The sequence below is a fragment of the Pelodiscus sinensis genome, chromosome 2, assembly GCF_052426305.1.
Source record: "Pelodiscus sinensis isolate ZL-2025 chromosome 2, ASM5242630v1, whole genome shotgun sequence".
Lineage (NCBI taxonomy): Eukaryota > Metazoa > Chordata > Testudines > Trionychidae > Pelodiscus > Pelodiscus sinensis.
Genome location: NC_143053.1, coordinates 241,761,545 through 241,777,100, shown reverse-complemented (window position 1 = coordinate 241,777,100; position 15,556 = coordinate 241,761,545). Strand labels below are relative to the sequence as shown.

At 40.7% G+C, this 15,556-nt stretch overlaps 1 protein-coding gene across 1 annotated transcript in view; it reads right to left on the bottom strand.

Moving 5' to 3' along the window:
- Window positions 1-15,556, bottom strand: part of PTPRN2 (protein tyrosine phosphatase receptor type N2) — a 944,343-nt gene that overhangs the window by 603,093 nt on the left and 325,694 nt on the right. Inside the window, exons 5-6 of the mRNA XM_075922745.2 lie at window positions 13,527-13,689; window positions 377-827 (exon numbers count right to left, since the gene is read on the bottom strand). Of these exons, the coding sequence (XP_075778860.2) occupies window positions 377-827; window positions 13,527-13,689 (614 nt within the window). The remainder of the gene's footprint in view (window positions 1-376; window positions 828-13,526; window positions 13,690-15,556) is intronic.

Here is a 15,556-nt window from a genome sequence, read left to right as displayed (position 1 = left end):
ACGCGGCTGTAGTCTAGACGCAGGTTACTTTTTTCGAAAAAACCCTGCAGTCTAGACACAGCCTTAGTTATTGTTTAGAAAGTGCTTTGAAAATGTACAAAGTTATATAAGTGGAAGGTAATACAACATGCAGATTATTTTTCACGTGCATAAGAAGAGAATGGGTTGAAGGATGTGGGAAGCAGTGCTCAGGAAAGGAATGGTTAGATTAAGGCTGTTATGATTTTGAGTATAGTGATCGATAAACATAAATATCTCAGTGGTATGAGGTAGGCTTATTCTACACAATTATTTTAATTCTGATAATGTCTACTATATCTTTGGAAACATGCTTAGGACACATAATGGAATGATAAAAAATAAATATAAATCTTACCATCCACTTCATTCAGAGGATCTTTAGGATCACCCTGAGAAGCAGATTTATAACTCAACACCTCTGAACTTGGTCCCAGCACTACACCTCCAGGTCCCTGCAGGAATGGCTGCTTCATTTTAAAATCTTCGGTCTCTTGTTTGGCATCAAAATGACCAGTCTGAGCTGGACGGAACCTGTTAACATAGAAGTTAGACCATTTAGTCCTGCCAGCGGAGCTTTTATTGTTGTTCCATGCTGCCATCTTTTGAGAGACATAGGCCTGTAGTGCAGCAATCAGAGCGTTTCTGTCAAGCTCTGCATCTGACTCTAGTGGGTAGTTGTCCAGTTGAGGCTGTTTGAAGGTCCTCACTGCAGGATTCTCAGCATACTTTTGATGGGTCAAAGCAGGTGCTTTTCCTTTGGACTTCTGCATCATGTAGTCTATAATGCGGTCAGGTTGGATGTTATCCTGGAGTGAAAAAAAATAGGTTAGGTCATTATTGCAATGAATACTGCATCATAATGCTTACTCGTTATTCAGAAACTTGGGCATACATTCCATTGCATTTTAACACTAGGCAAAATTAATCAAGAAGTCAGAAACTACCATGCAAACCCTTCTACCAATGTGCAAATTCTAATATACTGGAAGGGGTGCTTTAAACAGATTTTGTTATCTGTGCTACTAATATCACTTTAGATTATTACAAGTGAGAAAACTATAAAATTCAGTTGACTTGCAATTATGTATGCTCTGTTTATACTCAGCTGGACAAAGAAAATCAAGGGGAGTCCATTTACCTTTTGATTTTATTCATTTCAGCTTCAAAATATCAGTGATGCAGTAACTGGGTTTCATACATTGCAGAACAATGTCCATTTGTTTAAAAAGAACTGTTTTCATTGGATTTTTAATGTTTTAAATTAGATTTTAGTTTTTGGTATTTCTTTTTAAACTATAAAAGGCATGTACAATGATCAGCCGACTCATCTAATTTAACATGTATTGTTTAGATGTTAAAAGCATTTTTGTTAAGATTGGATGTTTCCTTCTAAAGCAGGGTGGGCAATGAGCTCAAGGCAGTTCGCTAGGGTTAGCCCCTGGGTGCCCACTGGCCATGGGCAGCCGATATGCTAGATGGGAGAAGGCATCACCTTTCCAAGCCACTAGCCTGGCCCAGACAAACTGGGGCAGAGTGTTGCTGCCCCTAAGCATCCACCCTCCCCATGTTCTGGGGCCAGGGAGGGTGGAGACGTGCACCATCCTCCCTCCCTGTGCTTCAGAGCCAGGGAGGCTGGGGGTGCCCTTCTCGTGCTGGAGGGGATGGCAGCTTTGTACTGCCCTGCCTCCCCATGGTGGGGGCAGGGCCTTGGTAGAAAGGGTGGAACTGGGGGTGAGGCTGGGGATTTGCCCATACAGTTGTCACTTTATACGGGTTAAGGCCACTTGCCACTCCTGATGGCCGTGAATTGCCACGGACGGAAGAGGACTGGTGCTTTGCTCCGAAGATCTTTCAAGGTGTTGAAGGCTTTGTCATAGCCCACAGACCATTGACTTTCTTGGGGCTAGAGTTCTTAACTAAGTAAGCAACGGGTGCTACTATTATGATTAATCTAGGTATGAATGGTCTACAGAAGCCAGCCAGGCCCCAAAACCATTTGACTTGTTTCTTTGTTGATGGGATTGGGCAATCAATCAAGGTCTAGACCTTCTCATCCAGAGGTCTATATTTGCCCTTCCTGATAGCATATCTGAGGTATGTTACCTAATGAAATTCCAATCGGCACTTGGCCTGGTTCGCCATGAGGCCTGCTTGCTTGCAGGCCTGTAGGACTGCCAATATATGCTCAAGATATTGATCTCAATTACAACTATTAATGGCTATATTGCCTATGTAGGTTACTACATACTGGCTTTGAGGTCAGTAAGGGCCATCTTTAGACATATGTGACATATGCAGCTGCATAAGGCACCACTGAATTTGGGGCACCAGTGTTCTTCTTATCCATAGATCGTTACACAGGTGCTATCCATGGATGCAGATACCCATGTATATAAAGCAGAAATCTGTAGAGCTGCAGGGCTCCACCGAGAACTTGCAGCGGCAACAGCAGCAGCATGTTTGGCCGCTGCTCACGGGAGCCAGCTTCCAGCCCAGGTACCTTCTCCACTGTGGCTGTACCACTCCCATACCTACCACTGGTGTGGGCATCAAGCTCGAAGGCTTAAAACCTTACAAATTTAAAACAAAACATCCAGAGGTAGGCAACACTAGCAATCCAAAAGTGTTTGCGAAAGATTTAGGTCAGGCAAGTAGGACTACCTACCTAACACAAATATGCTCATATATTAGCAGATTTGTGATTTCCTGCTCCTTTGGTAAACAAACACAGCTCGAAAAGCAAAACCACCTCAAGCAATCTTATACAAATTGGATACAAAGTGTCAATCTCAGGCTCAGAGCTGATTCACTATCACGAGGGGACAGTCTCCCAGCAGCTTGACAGGTCACAGCTCTCATAGCTGGGGATACAACACAAAAAAGTTCTAATTAAAGTACAATATCCACAGCTACCTGTCTTGCAAGAACTTCCAGTTGCCAGGCACTCTGAGCTAGTTGGGGCCGACTTAATTAAAGAACCCTCCTAGCTGTGTGCAAGTCTTTTCACCTGAACCAGAGAAACAATGCCTCTGAGATAAACAAAATACCACACGGGCAAATAGAAACATGCAGTCTGAAATCTCAGGAAAGGCAAGGCCTGGGTAAATAATGCAATACTAAAATAAAGTGTCTAATAAAGAATAAACATTTGGTATGTTAATTAGTATGAAAAACAGTCTTTCGATTTTTGCAGAAGGAGGAGGGAGCCACCTACACTATGGAGCTTTGAATCTGGTAACTACTTCTTTTTATTTTTTTTCATATCTAATAATAAACATTAAAGGCTACTATGATAATTCCGTTTCAGTGCTGTTTTATTTGATACTCATGTATATGGACACTACACCATTGGTTTGCCTAATTTCAAAGTTAAATGAGTTTGACAGGCTAAAACCTGAGGAAGGTAGTGGTTTGTTGGTTTTTCAATATTCGGAACTGCTATTGATTACAAGGATTTGTAAATTCCCTCTGTGGCACTTTTGGCTGCATGACAATAGAGACTGTTATCCATTATTATGGAAATAACATGTATTGTTTTGCAGATATGGCATTATTCACTTAATTCATGTCATTGCTGTAAGAAACTTAAAATATATATATTAAGCTGTCACAAGTCTTTTTAGGAAAATTCTAGCTCTCCTGCGTTAAAGAATTGTTTTTAATCCCAATAAACCCTTCAAGTACTGATGTAGTGCAGGATCAAAAATACATGAGGGCAACAGAATTCAGAGCAGTGATGCACTAAACATGGCTTTTTTTGGAGAACCATTTGCCCAATGTGGACGAGGTTTACAGATGGTGAAGAACCATTTTAAGAGTACAGACACACACAGCATCCCCAAAATAATTTTACTAGGCACTTTCCCAGAACCTTTCACTTTCTGTGCTTATAAACATTAATTCATCCTTAGCACCCATTAACTTCAGTGAGGCCACAATAGCTAACCCACAATAGTTGAACACCAAGTTCACAGTGCCTATTTGATAAGGTGGCAAAATAAACTGCAACATAAAACACATTCAAACCAGATTTCTTTGGATAATAACGAGAGAAAATAAGAATTTGTCAGAGGCCATAATAAGCTAAAGCTTTTCTTCAGCATATGCTTTTATATAGACGTACATTCTTTCAGTTAGAACAAAGCTCAGTACTGAGTGAACCACACACCCCTGCATCATATGTAAATGTACTATGCCAGAAATACCATATGCTCATATAAATCCTACATATCTGAACAAAACTACAAAAAGTTTAGTCCAATGACTTGATCAGTATGTGGGTTGAGAGTTTTACAAAAATGATATTAAATGTTGTGGCATACTTTCATATAAAGAAAAAGCTGGCTGATGAGACATTTTGATACTCTGGACCAAATTAGGCCTTAGGATGCTTATGTATAATTAGAATTATAGTCAATGAAAACATCCATGAAGAATTTAGTCCTCTGGACAAGCAAGAATTAAAACATCTTCTCTCATCACAAATGACTTGTGTACCTATACCAGTGACATGACACCATGCAAGAAACCACCAACATTTAGTTCTAGTACTGGAAAGACCATTCATATGCACTGAAATCAATAAATGGCGTGAAGCAGAGCCCTGCTATAGTCAAGCCATGATAGAATATCAATCACCATGTACACAATCGTTATGTTGATTCATAGTTTTCAAGGCCATAAAGGACTATTATTATAATCTATTCTGACCTCCTTTATAACATCAGCCAAAATAGTTCACTAGTAATTCTTCCATAAATATCTTTCACTTCTTTTCTGAGAAAAGTAACTTGGAACCCATTTAAAAGCTACATCAGAGCTTAGTGTTAATTATTACCGGGTAGTGAACAATGTCAAAAACTTACTGATGATCAAGCAAAATGGCTCCACAGAGTCTCTTTTCATCAGAATTAGTGATGACTTTACCTCTGAATCCCGATTGTGCAATTTCAGTGTAACAGGATGGTCTGGCGTCTGATTGCATATAATTTGGTAATCTGCTCTGCTGTAAATGCAGTTAGCACAGATTTGATTGTGAACTGTATGGTCTGTCTTTTTTTAAATGGTTAAGTACTCTTGTTACCTTTGTGAACAAGTTCTTCAGTTGTGTTATGAATTTTAATACTAAGGTGCATGCAACTCTTCTTGACTTTAGTGGTGATGCCCCAGTTCTGCTGTTGGCTTCCCATGTCCTCTTCACCATCCTCACCCACCTAGATGTTTATATTTCCCTCTCTAATGTCCTCTCTTAAATCATTCTAGTTAATAGTTATGGAACATCCTAGTCTAGAGCCTTCACAATTCCATCCAGTGACAGTCTGTAGCTCTGTCTCTCTACCTGTTATACCTCCTATTTTGCTAATGTTCTTGCTTATAGGTTCTAAAGGAATAACTTATGCATGAAGTGGAAGTGCCAGTTTGTCTTTGCTTCCATAGCAAAAGAAACATTAGTTTTACCAGATAATGTGAGCCAAATAATTGACAACAAACTCCATATGAACTGTAGGAGTTGTGCATCGAGGTAATCAGCGCTGACTGGTTTATTAGTATTTACCAGTTCTCTTTCTTGGGAATACTTTGCTCACATGTCTTAAGTCTGTTATGGAACTGTTAGGGTTCAGAGAATGGTCTTTAAACTATTTTTCTGCAGGGATATGGTTGTACTGGTACATTGAGATAACTCATTACCTAAAGGCTAACTTACTATAAGCATCCATTATAAACAAATCTTGGAGAAATATACACATTTTAAACTGAAGTCAATGGATTTATTCATCTGCTTAAAGTTGAATGCATGCTTAAGTAATGTGCTGGATCAAAGCCAGAGTTCTCAAATTCTTGCAGAATCAAGCCTTAACCTTAAAAATTTCCATCCACGATACAAAACTGTTTGCTGTTCCACAAAACCCAAACATGATATTATAAGTAACAACCTTCCCCCAAAACACATTTATGAAAGACTAATATTAAAATTACTGGCAACTCCACCTATTCACACCCGAGTCTTCTATGAGCTAATAGTAAATCAGGAAAACATTTTAAAATTTGCACCGGCTCTTATCATCTATTATTTACTGAGGTGGTCATCAAAAAGCAGCCAGCCCTCAGCAAGGAAGCACAATGTGTGATGTTTGCATCATAACACAGCAAAGCAGTACCACATTACAAGGATACTTGTTGAACCAAACTCTAATTTGCATTTAGCAAATTAGAATACATAAGCCTGAGAGGTGCCGAACAACATGTATCATTGGCCATCTGTCCAGGCCACCTGAATAATAGAGATTTTAAATGAAACCATTAAATCTGAGTAGTGTTCAGGTAATTACTGAAAATCAATTACCTGGAATTTTGAATAACGGCCCTGTGTCAGCAGTATAGCTTTGCAGCTGCATCAGCTCACTTCTCCTGACATCCAGCTAGTGTGTCATATCAGCTAGGCTCACTAACCATCTCCTACTTCTGATTGACTGAGGAAACCAGCAGGACTCTTCTTAACGCCAGCCCCAGCAATAGCTAGCTTTGTGTTCAGTGCATGTGCTTGTTGATTCTCTGTCTCCCTGCACCCTGCCTTGTTCCACTCCTGTTTCAGAACCCTGCCTATTCCTGCCTTCCCCAACTCAGGGCAATGCTTTGACAGGCAGCTCTAATTTCTGGTTCTGATTCTGCCACATCCCTGGGCTCTGGCCTTTGTATTCTGGCTCCTGCCTGCTAGCAGGGTTGCCAGGTGTCCGGTTTTTGCCCAGACAGTTCAGTATTTTGGTCTTCCATCCAGTAAAAAACCCCAGAGAATATAGGACATGTAAAATGTCCGGTATTTGCTGTTTTCCTCGGATGGAAGGCCGGAAGTGTCTGCGAGGTTGGGGGGAGCAAGGAGCACAGTAATTTAAAGGCTCAGTGGCTCAAAAAGTTTAAAGGCACAGTGGCATCTGTGAGGGTGAGGAAAGTGAGGAGCACGGTGATTTAAAGGGGCAGCGACCTCTATTTTTTTCTTTTTTTTGCTCAACCAATTTTTCCCTGCCTGTTCGGGATTTTTTGTGAAGGTATCTGGCAACCCTACCTGCTAGGCCTTAATCCTACTCCACCTTGTAGTCCAGACTGACCATGACCCAATTCCTGATACCATTAGCTGGTACTTAGCACACATAATACCACTTGCTTCACACTTTAGATCTTTAAAGCACTTTATGTCCTTTAAATAATTGGCATCTCACCCCTGTGATGTAGGTAAATTTGATTCCTATTTTACAAATGGTTGAGCTGTACAATCTAAATGAAACCATAGATCTTCTTGTCAGTAAACAAAATATTTTTTCTTAGTCAATAATGTTCAGTCTTCTAGATTAAAACTTTAAAAAATGCATCAACTGGCTTCTCGCTTTTTGTGTCCCAGTTTTGTGCTCAAAACTTAGTATTTACATCTCTAATTATTTGGGTTTTATCCACAGCTATATAGCAGTGAAAGTACTCAAGTCTGTAGTTGCAGTGCAATTCTCCCCTACAATTTTTTCCCCTTCTTAAAGCAAAAGTAGAAACAGCAGACAAAAGGACAATCCCATGGCTAGGGTGCGTGTCTAGGAATTGAAAACTGGATTAAGGTCACTGTGCCATCAAACTTCTTGTATAATTTGAGCCAAGACAATTTCTCTCTCTGTAAAATGGAGATAGTAACACTTCCCTATCTCACAAGAGTGCTGTGATGATAAAGACTACAAAACAGTCAGATACCATTCCAAATGGGACTAGCTCTCTCCAATCACCCATTCCTCTTGTCCTCTAGCTTCTGTCCAGTTCTTTTATTTTCTTTTTGAACTGACAGGCATAAACAAGGATTGTGATATGCTAAACATTCGACTTTAAACTTATTAGAATAGCTTTTAATTTTATTTACAGAACAAAAATAGGGCCCAAGATTTGTAGAATCAAAAAACATTCAAATGTACAGCTTGGATACTACAGACAGCATCATGGCAGGATATTCCATCGCCATATTTTGACCAGAGCAGCTTCCTTCAGGGCAAGGCAAGAGAAACAGAATCTTCTCCACATTCCATTCTCCAGAAGAGCAAAGGAAAAGTAGGGATTTCCTCCACACCAACAAGGGACTAAAAAAGCAGTGTATTCATTCTCCCCTCCAGATTCTCCAGGACTAGGGCTGACATCAGCTGAAGGCAGGGAGGATAAGGCAACTGCTAAAGGTATGGGGTGGGGTGGATCCATGCTTCCCAAGGTACTAAAGGAGCAGTGAAGGCTCTATCTAACTCTTCCATATCCAAATGGTACTAAAGAACAAACTGTGCTCACTCTTATCCACTAGCATACCAAGAAGAAACAACAGGCGAGCCTCACAATCCCAGTAAGCACCTCCAGCACAAGAGCTCAACAGCGTCTTTTCCCAATACATCTAATTCTTTATGGCCAATGTCTATCTATATCCTTTCTTTTCTTAGAGACCCTTTGCCTCTGTAGTCTGGCACTTTTCTGTTTTTCACCTTGCTACAGTGGGCTTTGCACCTTCTCCTCAGTCACATTTGTTGAAGATTCCATTCCAAGGCTTTCCAGGAGACCTAGATGTTATTTTAATACATATCCACAATATACCAGCATGGCTGCTGTGAACAATGAAACATGTCCTCCTTTAATACCAAAATGTTATCAATGGTATCAAATATGTCCTGGGCATTCTAATCCAACAAAATGAATCACCTGCTTAGGTTTCAGCAGAGGCAGGGATGTAAATAAAACCAGTTTTCTCTGAAAGGTTAAGACTTGCTCCAATTTAGGGGAAAAATCCATAATTTGAAGCCTCGGTTAGCCTGTATTTTCAGCTAGCTAAACGCCATGCCTTTTCAGAGTGAGTGAATTAAGTCTAGGATTTGATGGAAAGGCTTCACAAATATTGACAGTACAGAAGTTTGCAAGAAGGTAAAGCCTTCATTAGGCCTGGGTGGAAGAAATGCCAGCTAATGCTTAAGGGACAAATGCCACCAAGCGCTCATTTTCTGAATAATCCTTTTCAACAGAACTGCAGTGAAATGTTCTTTAGAGCTGTAAGCTCTGGGAAAGACACTCACCAAGACTTGTGAAAGACTTGCTGTTTGTCTGCGGGTGAGGTCATTATCAAATGCCAGAATTACCTATTGAGCTTGCAAGGGATATTGTCTAAAACGACTAATATAAAAAAGGAATTCAAACTGCTGCAAGCATCAGAATCACTAGGACTTTTGTACTTGAAAGTAAACTACAGAGAAAGTTTGTTGTGTGCCACAATTTAAGTCTCATTATTATTACTGCTGTTATGGTGTGTGAGGTGAACCTCAAACTCAGTGAGAATTGACCATGCAAAGCATGGAATGCTTGGCTGCCTCTGAGGTATCCGGTTACATGTGCATTTTAGAACGATGTTGTACATAATTGTTGACTAGAAACTTGATGAATACGCTAATCAACCCCATTAATCTGCTTAATGTAGACGCATTTGGGAGATGGAAGGAAAACTACAGACCAAGATTTTCAAAACTGGATTTCTAAAGTTTAGCTTTACCCTGTAAATCCCTTAAATAAGAATTTAGGGGCCTAATTTAGAGGTTACATTTTAAAAAATCAGAATTTTATGAGGGCCAATCAAAATATAATTTCACATTCATGCAATTTTACATTATTTTAATACCACAAGCTGTTCCAACAAACTTTGCCCATACTTCCCAATAGCGAGGAAGTAGGTAGGCATAGTGCAGTACTCCCTGCAAACACTACAGGCAGGATAGAATTGCAGAGGACAACACACAGATTTTTTGGGATCCAATTGAGACCTGGAGAGGACATGGCTCAATGGAAGTGGCAGAAAGAAGAGGCCAAAAAGAGTTTATATTTAGCAATATAGATGGTAATTTTCAGTGTAAGAAGTATATGGAACTTCTAGTTTTCCTGTATTTTCAATAAGGAAAGTAGAGAAGAAGAAAAGGGGAGTAACATTATTTAATGTGTGCTCAGAATGCATCTACATATAGAGAAAAATATGAAAACATGAAATATCCATTGTGGTATGAAATCAAAACTGAACAAAATCTGTATCTGTTTTAAATTTTAAAAGTGGTTTAACTCTACTAAATGCAGTATTAAAGTTATTTTCCTTTTTCAAACCATGAAATTAACATGGCTCGCCATCTGCTTAACTGATTCTTAAACACAATGGCTTCTATTTTATTTAAACAATACTCCTTTTACAGTAATACATTGTATAAATATGGAATGTTCCACTTATTACTTTTTGAAAATCAGCAGCTGCCTTTAAATTATAGAGGTTAGAAAGGTCTACAAGAGACTATAAAAGGATAATTAGCATCTGAGACATTGTTTGCTGTCTGTTTTTTACTTCTATTTTGTATTACGGATAACACAGCCTGAGTCACGATCAGTTGTTTTAAAATGTTCCTCAGTGGAAAGCATCCTACAGTTTATTTCTATATGTGCTTCATTTCCAGATTTTCTGCTCTCTCTCCTACTCCCCCAGGTTTCTAAGGACCTATCTCCATGGCAACACTCAATAATGTTGGTGGGTGGTGTTATCACGGCAGGCTTCCCTAACAGAGGATTTCAAACATATGGATTATTTATGAACTCGCATGACAGCACCAGACCTACTGAAATATCTTTTGGGCAAATTTCCTCTTCTCTGAAAGATAAAGGCTTCAAAGAATGCCATTTTCACTCAGTGTCCTCAGACTCAAAAAGCTCAATTGAGGCACCAACAGGAGCGAGCCCATTCATTAGCCTCCCACACCTATTTTGTTGCTGCCTGAAAGTTTCCCTTATTTTAAATAAGTACCTTTTGTCATAGCATATAAATTATACCCGCTGTTTACTCCAGTCCATGATATTTGCGATACTTCTGATTTCAGACCATAATACTTCAACGTTGTAGTAGCCATGTTATGAGGACATTAGAGAGACAAGGTAAGTGATGTGTTATTAGAGCACTTCTCTTAGAGAGACAAACAAGATTTTGAGCTTACCCCAGGGTGGGCAATATTTTTGATGGGGAGGCCACTCCAAAAATTTGGAAAGTAGTCAAGGGCCACACTCTTCCATGTTAATGGGAGGAGGTGCAGGGTCTGGGATGGGAGATTGGGTGCAGAAAGGAGCTTGCAGTAAGGGATTGGGGTGTAGGAAAGAGTGTGGGGTCTGGGAGGGAGTTTGGGTGAAGGAGGCAGTTGTGACCTGGGTTAGGGGCCTAGGGTGCAGGGGTTTAGGTTGTGACCTTGGGCAAGAGGGGGTTGTGACCTAGGGAGCGTACTACGATGCAGGAGGGAGTGGAGGGGTTTGGGCTGTGACCTAGGGTAGGAGGAGGTTGTAACTTGGGACAGAGGGACTGGAGTACAGAAGGGGCTGCAGGGATTTGGGTTGTGAGCTGGGGCAGGGGTTTGGGTGCAGGTTCGGGGAGGGGATATGGGAGGAGGAAGGGGAGCAGAGTGTTTGGGTTATGTGGGATAGGAGAGCAAAGGGTTGCGGTACCAGAAGCAGGCTCTGGCTGAGAGACTTATCGTCTTGACTCCCAGCCAGCAGCCTTCTCAAGCAGACTCCCTGCCTAGCATGCCCCCTAACTGGCTGCAGGGGCATGTGGTTTTTCAATGGCTACAAGCCTGAGAGGGTGGGGAGAGTGTGCTTTGCAAGCTGCCCGTTGACAATAGGCTACTCCCATTGGCCGGAAACTGGCCAATGGGATTGTTCTGGGGGTGGGGGCAGCACTTGAAGCACCACTACCACTCTCCCCCAGGCTCACAGCTGTGAAAGAAAAAAGGCAGTGGCAGCCACTTTTCTGACGGGGGAGGGGAGGAGGCACCAGGCAAGCAGGGAGTTTGCTTGAGGTTCCCTGCTACATCTGCGGGCCAGATCTGGTGACTTGGCGGGCCAGATCTGGCCCACAGAGGGTATTTTGCCCAGGTCTGTATTACACAGAGCTCTTCTTCAGGTCTGGGAAAGGTACTCTCTTCATGGCTACAAGGCAGAACAGATTTTTTTTAGCATAAGATATTTCAAGGGCATATTCAAGGTATTAACACCCCTCCAATCACAGTGGGAAAAAAGGGCGATGGGAAGGCAGAGAGGGTGGGGTTCAGTGGGATATAGATTGTTGTAATATGCCATAAATCCAGTGTTTCTATTTAGTTCATGATTTTTAATATCCTCCAAAGTTAGGAATGTAAGCTTCCAGGCTTGTCTTTTGAAGTTGTTGTGCAGGTTTCTTTTGAAGATGAGAACAAAGAGGTCAGATACAGAGTGATTCGCTTTGTGAAAAGTGTTCACTCACAGGTGATATGGTGTTTTTGTCTTTTATGAGTGGCATGAGTTCACTGTGAAAGTTCATTTGAGAGTGTGGTGATTGTCTAGTTTCTCCCATATTGTTGTTAATGGGGCCGTTAGGGCACAACACATGTGATAGACATGTGTAGGACCCATTAATCTTGAAGGTTTGTTGGGGGGGGGGGAAGTGCTGATCATTGTAGCCGTGGAACTTTATCTACAGATTTTGTATTTCCTGTTCTGGTGCTGCTCTGAGCTGGTGTGTCTTAGTCTGTGGGGAGCTTGCAGCTGATGAGGTGGAAAGGTCTTTGAGGACCCAAAAAGGGGGTTCAAAAAGATTTATTTCAGAATGTGTTCCCCATTGAATAATGGCTGTAATTGTTTAATGAAACCCTATCTGGATTCCATTTTGGGGTGATAGGAGCATAAATTCATAACCTCGTGCACTTTGTCACTCCAGAATATTTTATATGACAGTTAAATAAAGAGTCAGGTACATGTTCCACTGCAGGGAATCACCAGAAGATGCTACTGAGATGGTCTTGCTAGTTCTGTGTATCTGAGTCATTGGCTCTTGAGACGAGGGAATGAGGGGGTGAGGAAAAGGGGAGAGGTTTGTCACAGGTGGCAGTTTGGTTTAGATACCAAGCAAATCACCAGTAGAGTTTATCTTGCATGCCTGATATCTCTCTAACTCTTAAGAATCTTTCTTAGGTGCAGATGCTGCCTCCAAGTTACATTCATGCAAACATCCAACACCTTAAGATACTACATGGTGCCAAAACATTACCCAAGAGGTCAAAAATATCTGCCAGTTTATTCAAAATACCATATTGTACTCCATAAACTTATCAGAGACATGTTTAAAAAAACGGAGCATATCTCTTGACTGTGGATAAATACCTCAGAGTTTATGTATCTACGGGCTTTTATTACATTCGATTTTACAATGCATTTCAGTTGTGGGATATTAATATGCAGGAAGCAAACCTATAACAATACAGCACATTAAGATTGTACCTCTTATAAGCTCACCTTTTTTGTTTTTTTGTTTTTGTTTTTTGTTTTTTGATGGCTGCTTTTATTTGCTTTCCTGTGTGTCTTAACTCAAACAAGAAAAGCTAGTAGCAGAACATAAAGGGAGAGGGCAGAGGAGGAGAAAAGAATTAATATTAAATGTAGAAAGCATCTAAAGGTACAACCTTGACAGAAGCTTTGTCATTCTTCATCCTTGGATATAAATCTGGATCTGCAGATTGTGAGAGAATACCTAGGTAGGTAAGATATTGCTGAAGAGAGTTGGCCAAGTCCACATCCTTTTCCAGCTCATAATTCCTTTCATTATCAGCTCTCTGCTTTGAAATCCTGCATATGAAAACCAAGGAAAAGAATATTACTGGCATAAATGATATATACTGAACTCAGAAAAAGTCATTATATTTTAAATCTGAAGTTATAGGGGTCAGTTCTATGTGAAGAATGATCTTAACATAAAGTATCTAAAAAGTTTTAACATGACACTAGAAAATGTGGACAATTTCTATATTTTCAGCAAAAAGAAAAAAACTACTTATATGGTAATAATGATTATGATTAATGATCTAATAGTGAAGTATCTACAAAGCCTCAATCAAGATAAAGTTTTGTCTAAAGGCAAAAACTATTTGTAAATGCAGAAGGTCACATTTCAGTGTACCTGCACTGTGCTTACAATAGAACTTCAAAGACTTTATTAAAGCTACAATCATTTTATTTCATTTCAACCCTTTTCATTTCAGCCCCACGGATGCATGCCACACCTAACTGGCAGAATCCCTAAACACCACTGGGAAAGGACAAGCACTGACTAATCAACCAGTAGGGCTTAATAGAGATTATGATATGGAATGAGAGTTTCTTCTCATCCATCCCAGTGACAAGGACTCTCACATGATATATAAATTACCTATTTTTATAGATTATTTAGCTTGACTCTGAGCTCAGATTGAGCCAGCATGCAATGGTATGATATAGCTATACCTCTCTGAAACTATTCCCATATTCTTCACATTCTCTTTTTTTAAGTCTCCAACTCTTATGTCTGCCAAAAAGACACGCAAGATCCTCAAATGTGACAGAGGCTATGTCTACACCACCCAGTCTTGCACAAGAACATATGCAAATGAGGTGGGGCAATGAATATCGCCACATCTCATTGCATACTTAATGAGCTGCCATTTTGTGCAAGGGGCTTTTGCACAAGAAGGAGCAGTTTACACTGCTCCTTCTTGCGCAAAAACCCCTTCTTGCATAAGAGCCGTTCTGCCGCTTATTTTCAGCTGTGCTTCAATGTAGACACTCACTGTAGCAATGGGAGGCGTTCTCCCATATCAATAGTAATCCCCTTCCCCAAGAGACAGTATCTAGGGCACTGAAAGAATTCTTCCAGTGACCCTGCACTGTCTATCCTGGGGTTAGGTTGGCATGGTTACATCTCTGAGGGTTAAGGCTTTTCGCCCACCATGGCTTTTTGCCTGAGAAACAGAGCCATGCCAAATTAAATTTTCAGGGTAAACCAGAGCTCACTTTAGGGACTCACACAAATTTACTTTATTTTGAAGGGATAGTTTGGAAGAGTAACACTGTGCTGAGTTTTATTTATGCATTAATGAAGCATCAAGACCAGGGAATGGATGGTCAGGCCTATTCATCAGAGTCCAGGTTGGAAATCAGGAACCAACGAGTTAGAGTTGGAGTCAGGATCAGTATCACACCAACGTTGGGGCCAGAGTTGAGGTCAGGAGTTATGCAAAAGGCTGAGCCAGTGTAAGCAGTCTACCCTATATTAGCATTGGAGTATTTGGTGCCATCAGGCTCTTAATATATTTAAAAAACAGAGCTGCAGCTAGGGAGGACCAGGAGCGAGTCAGGAATCAGCTGACACTGCACCTTCTGCAGTTTTATTAGATCAATCAAAGAAAGGAATCTGAGATTCAATGTAATGAAGGGCCACAAGGGAGGCAGCTTTCCCAATTATATAAGCCCTCAGCAGCTGGCTGAATTTGGCACAATCTTTCACTGGAGCCACATTTCCAAGAAAGCAGGGGGAAGGCCAAGAGTCAATGCACAAGCACTGGGTCTCTGAAAGACAGGCCAGGCAGATGAGATTCTAATAGGAACAAGCGGAACTCACAGCCTGGGGGCAAGTATGGTTATGGTTACTTTGATACACTCTACATCCTCCTTAGCTTGG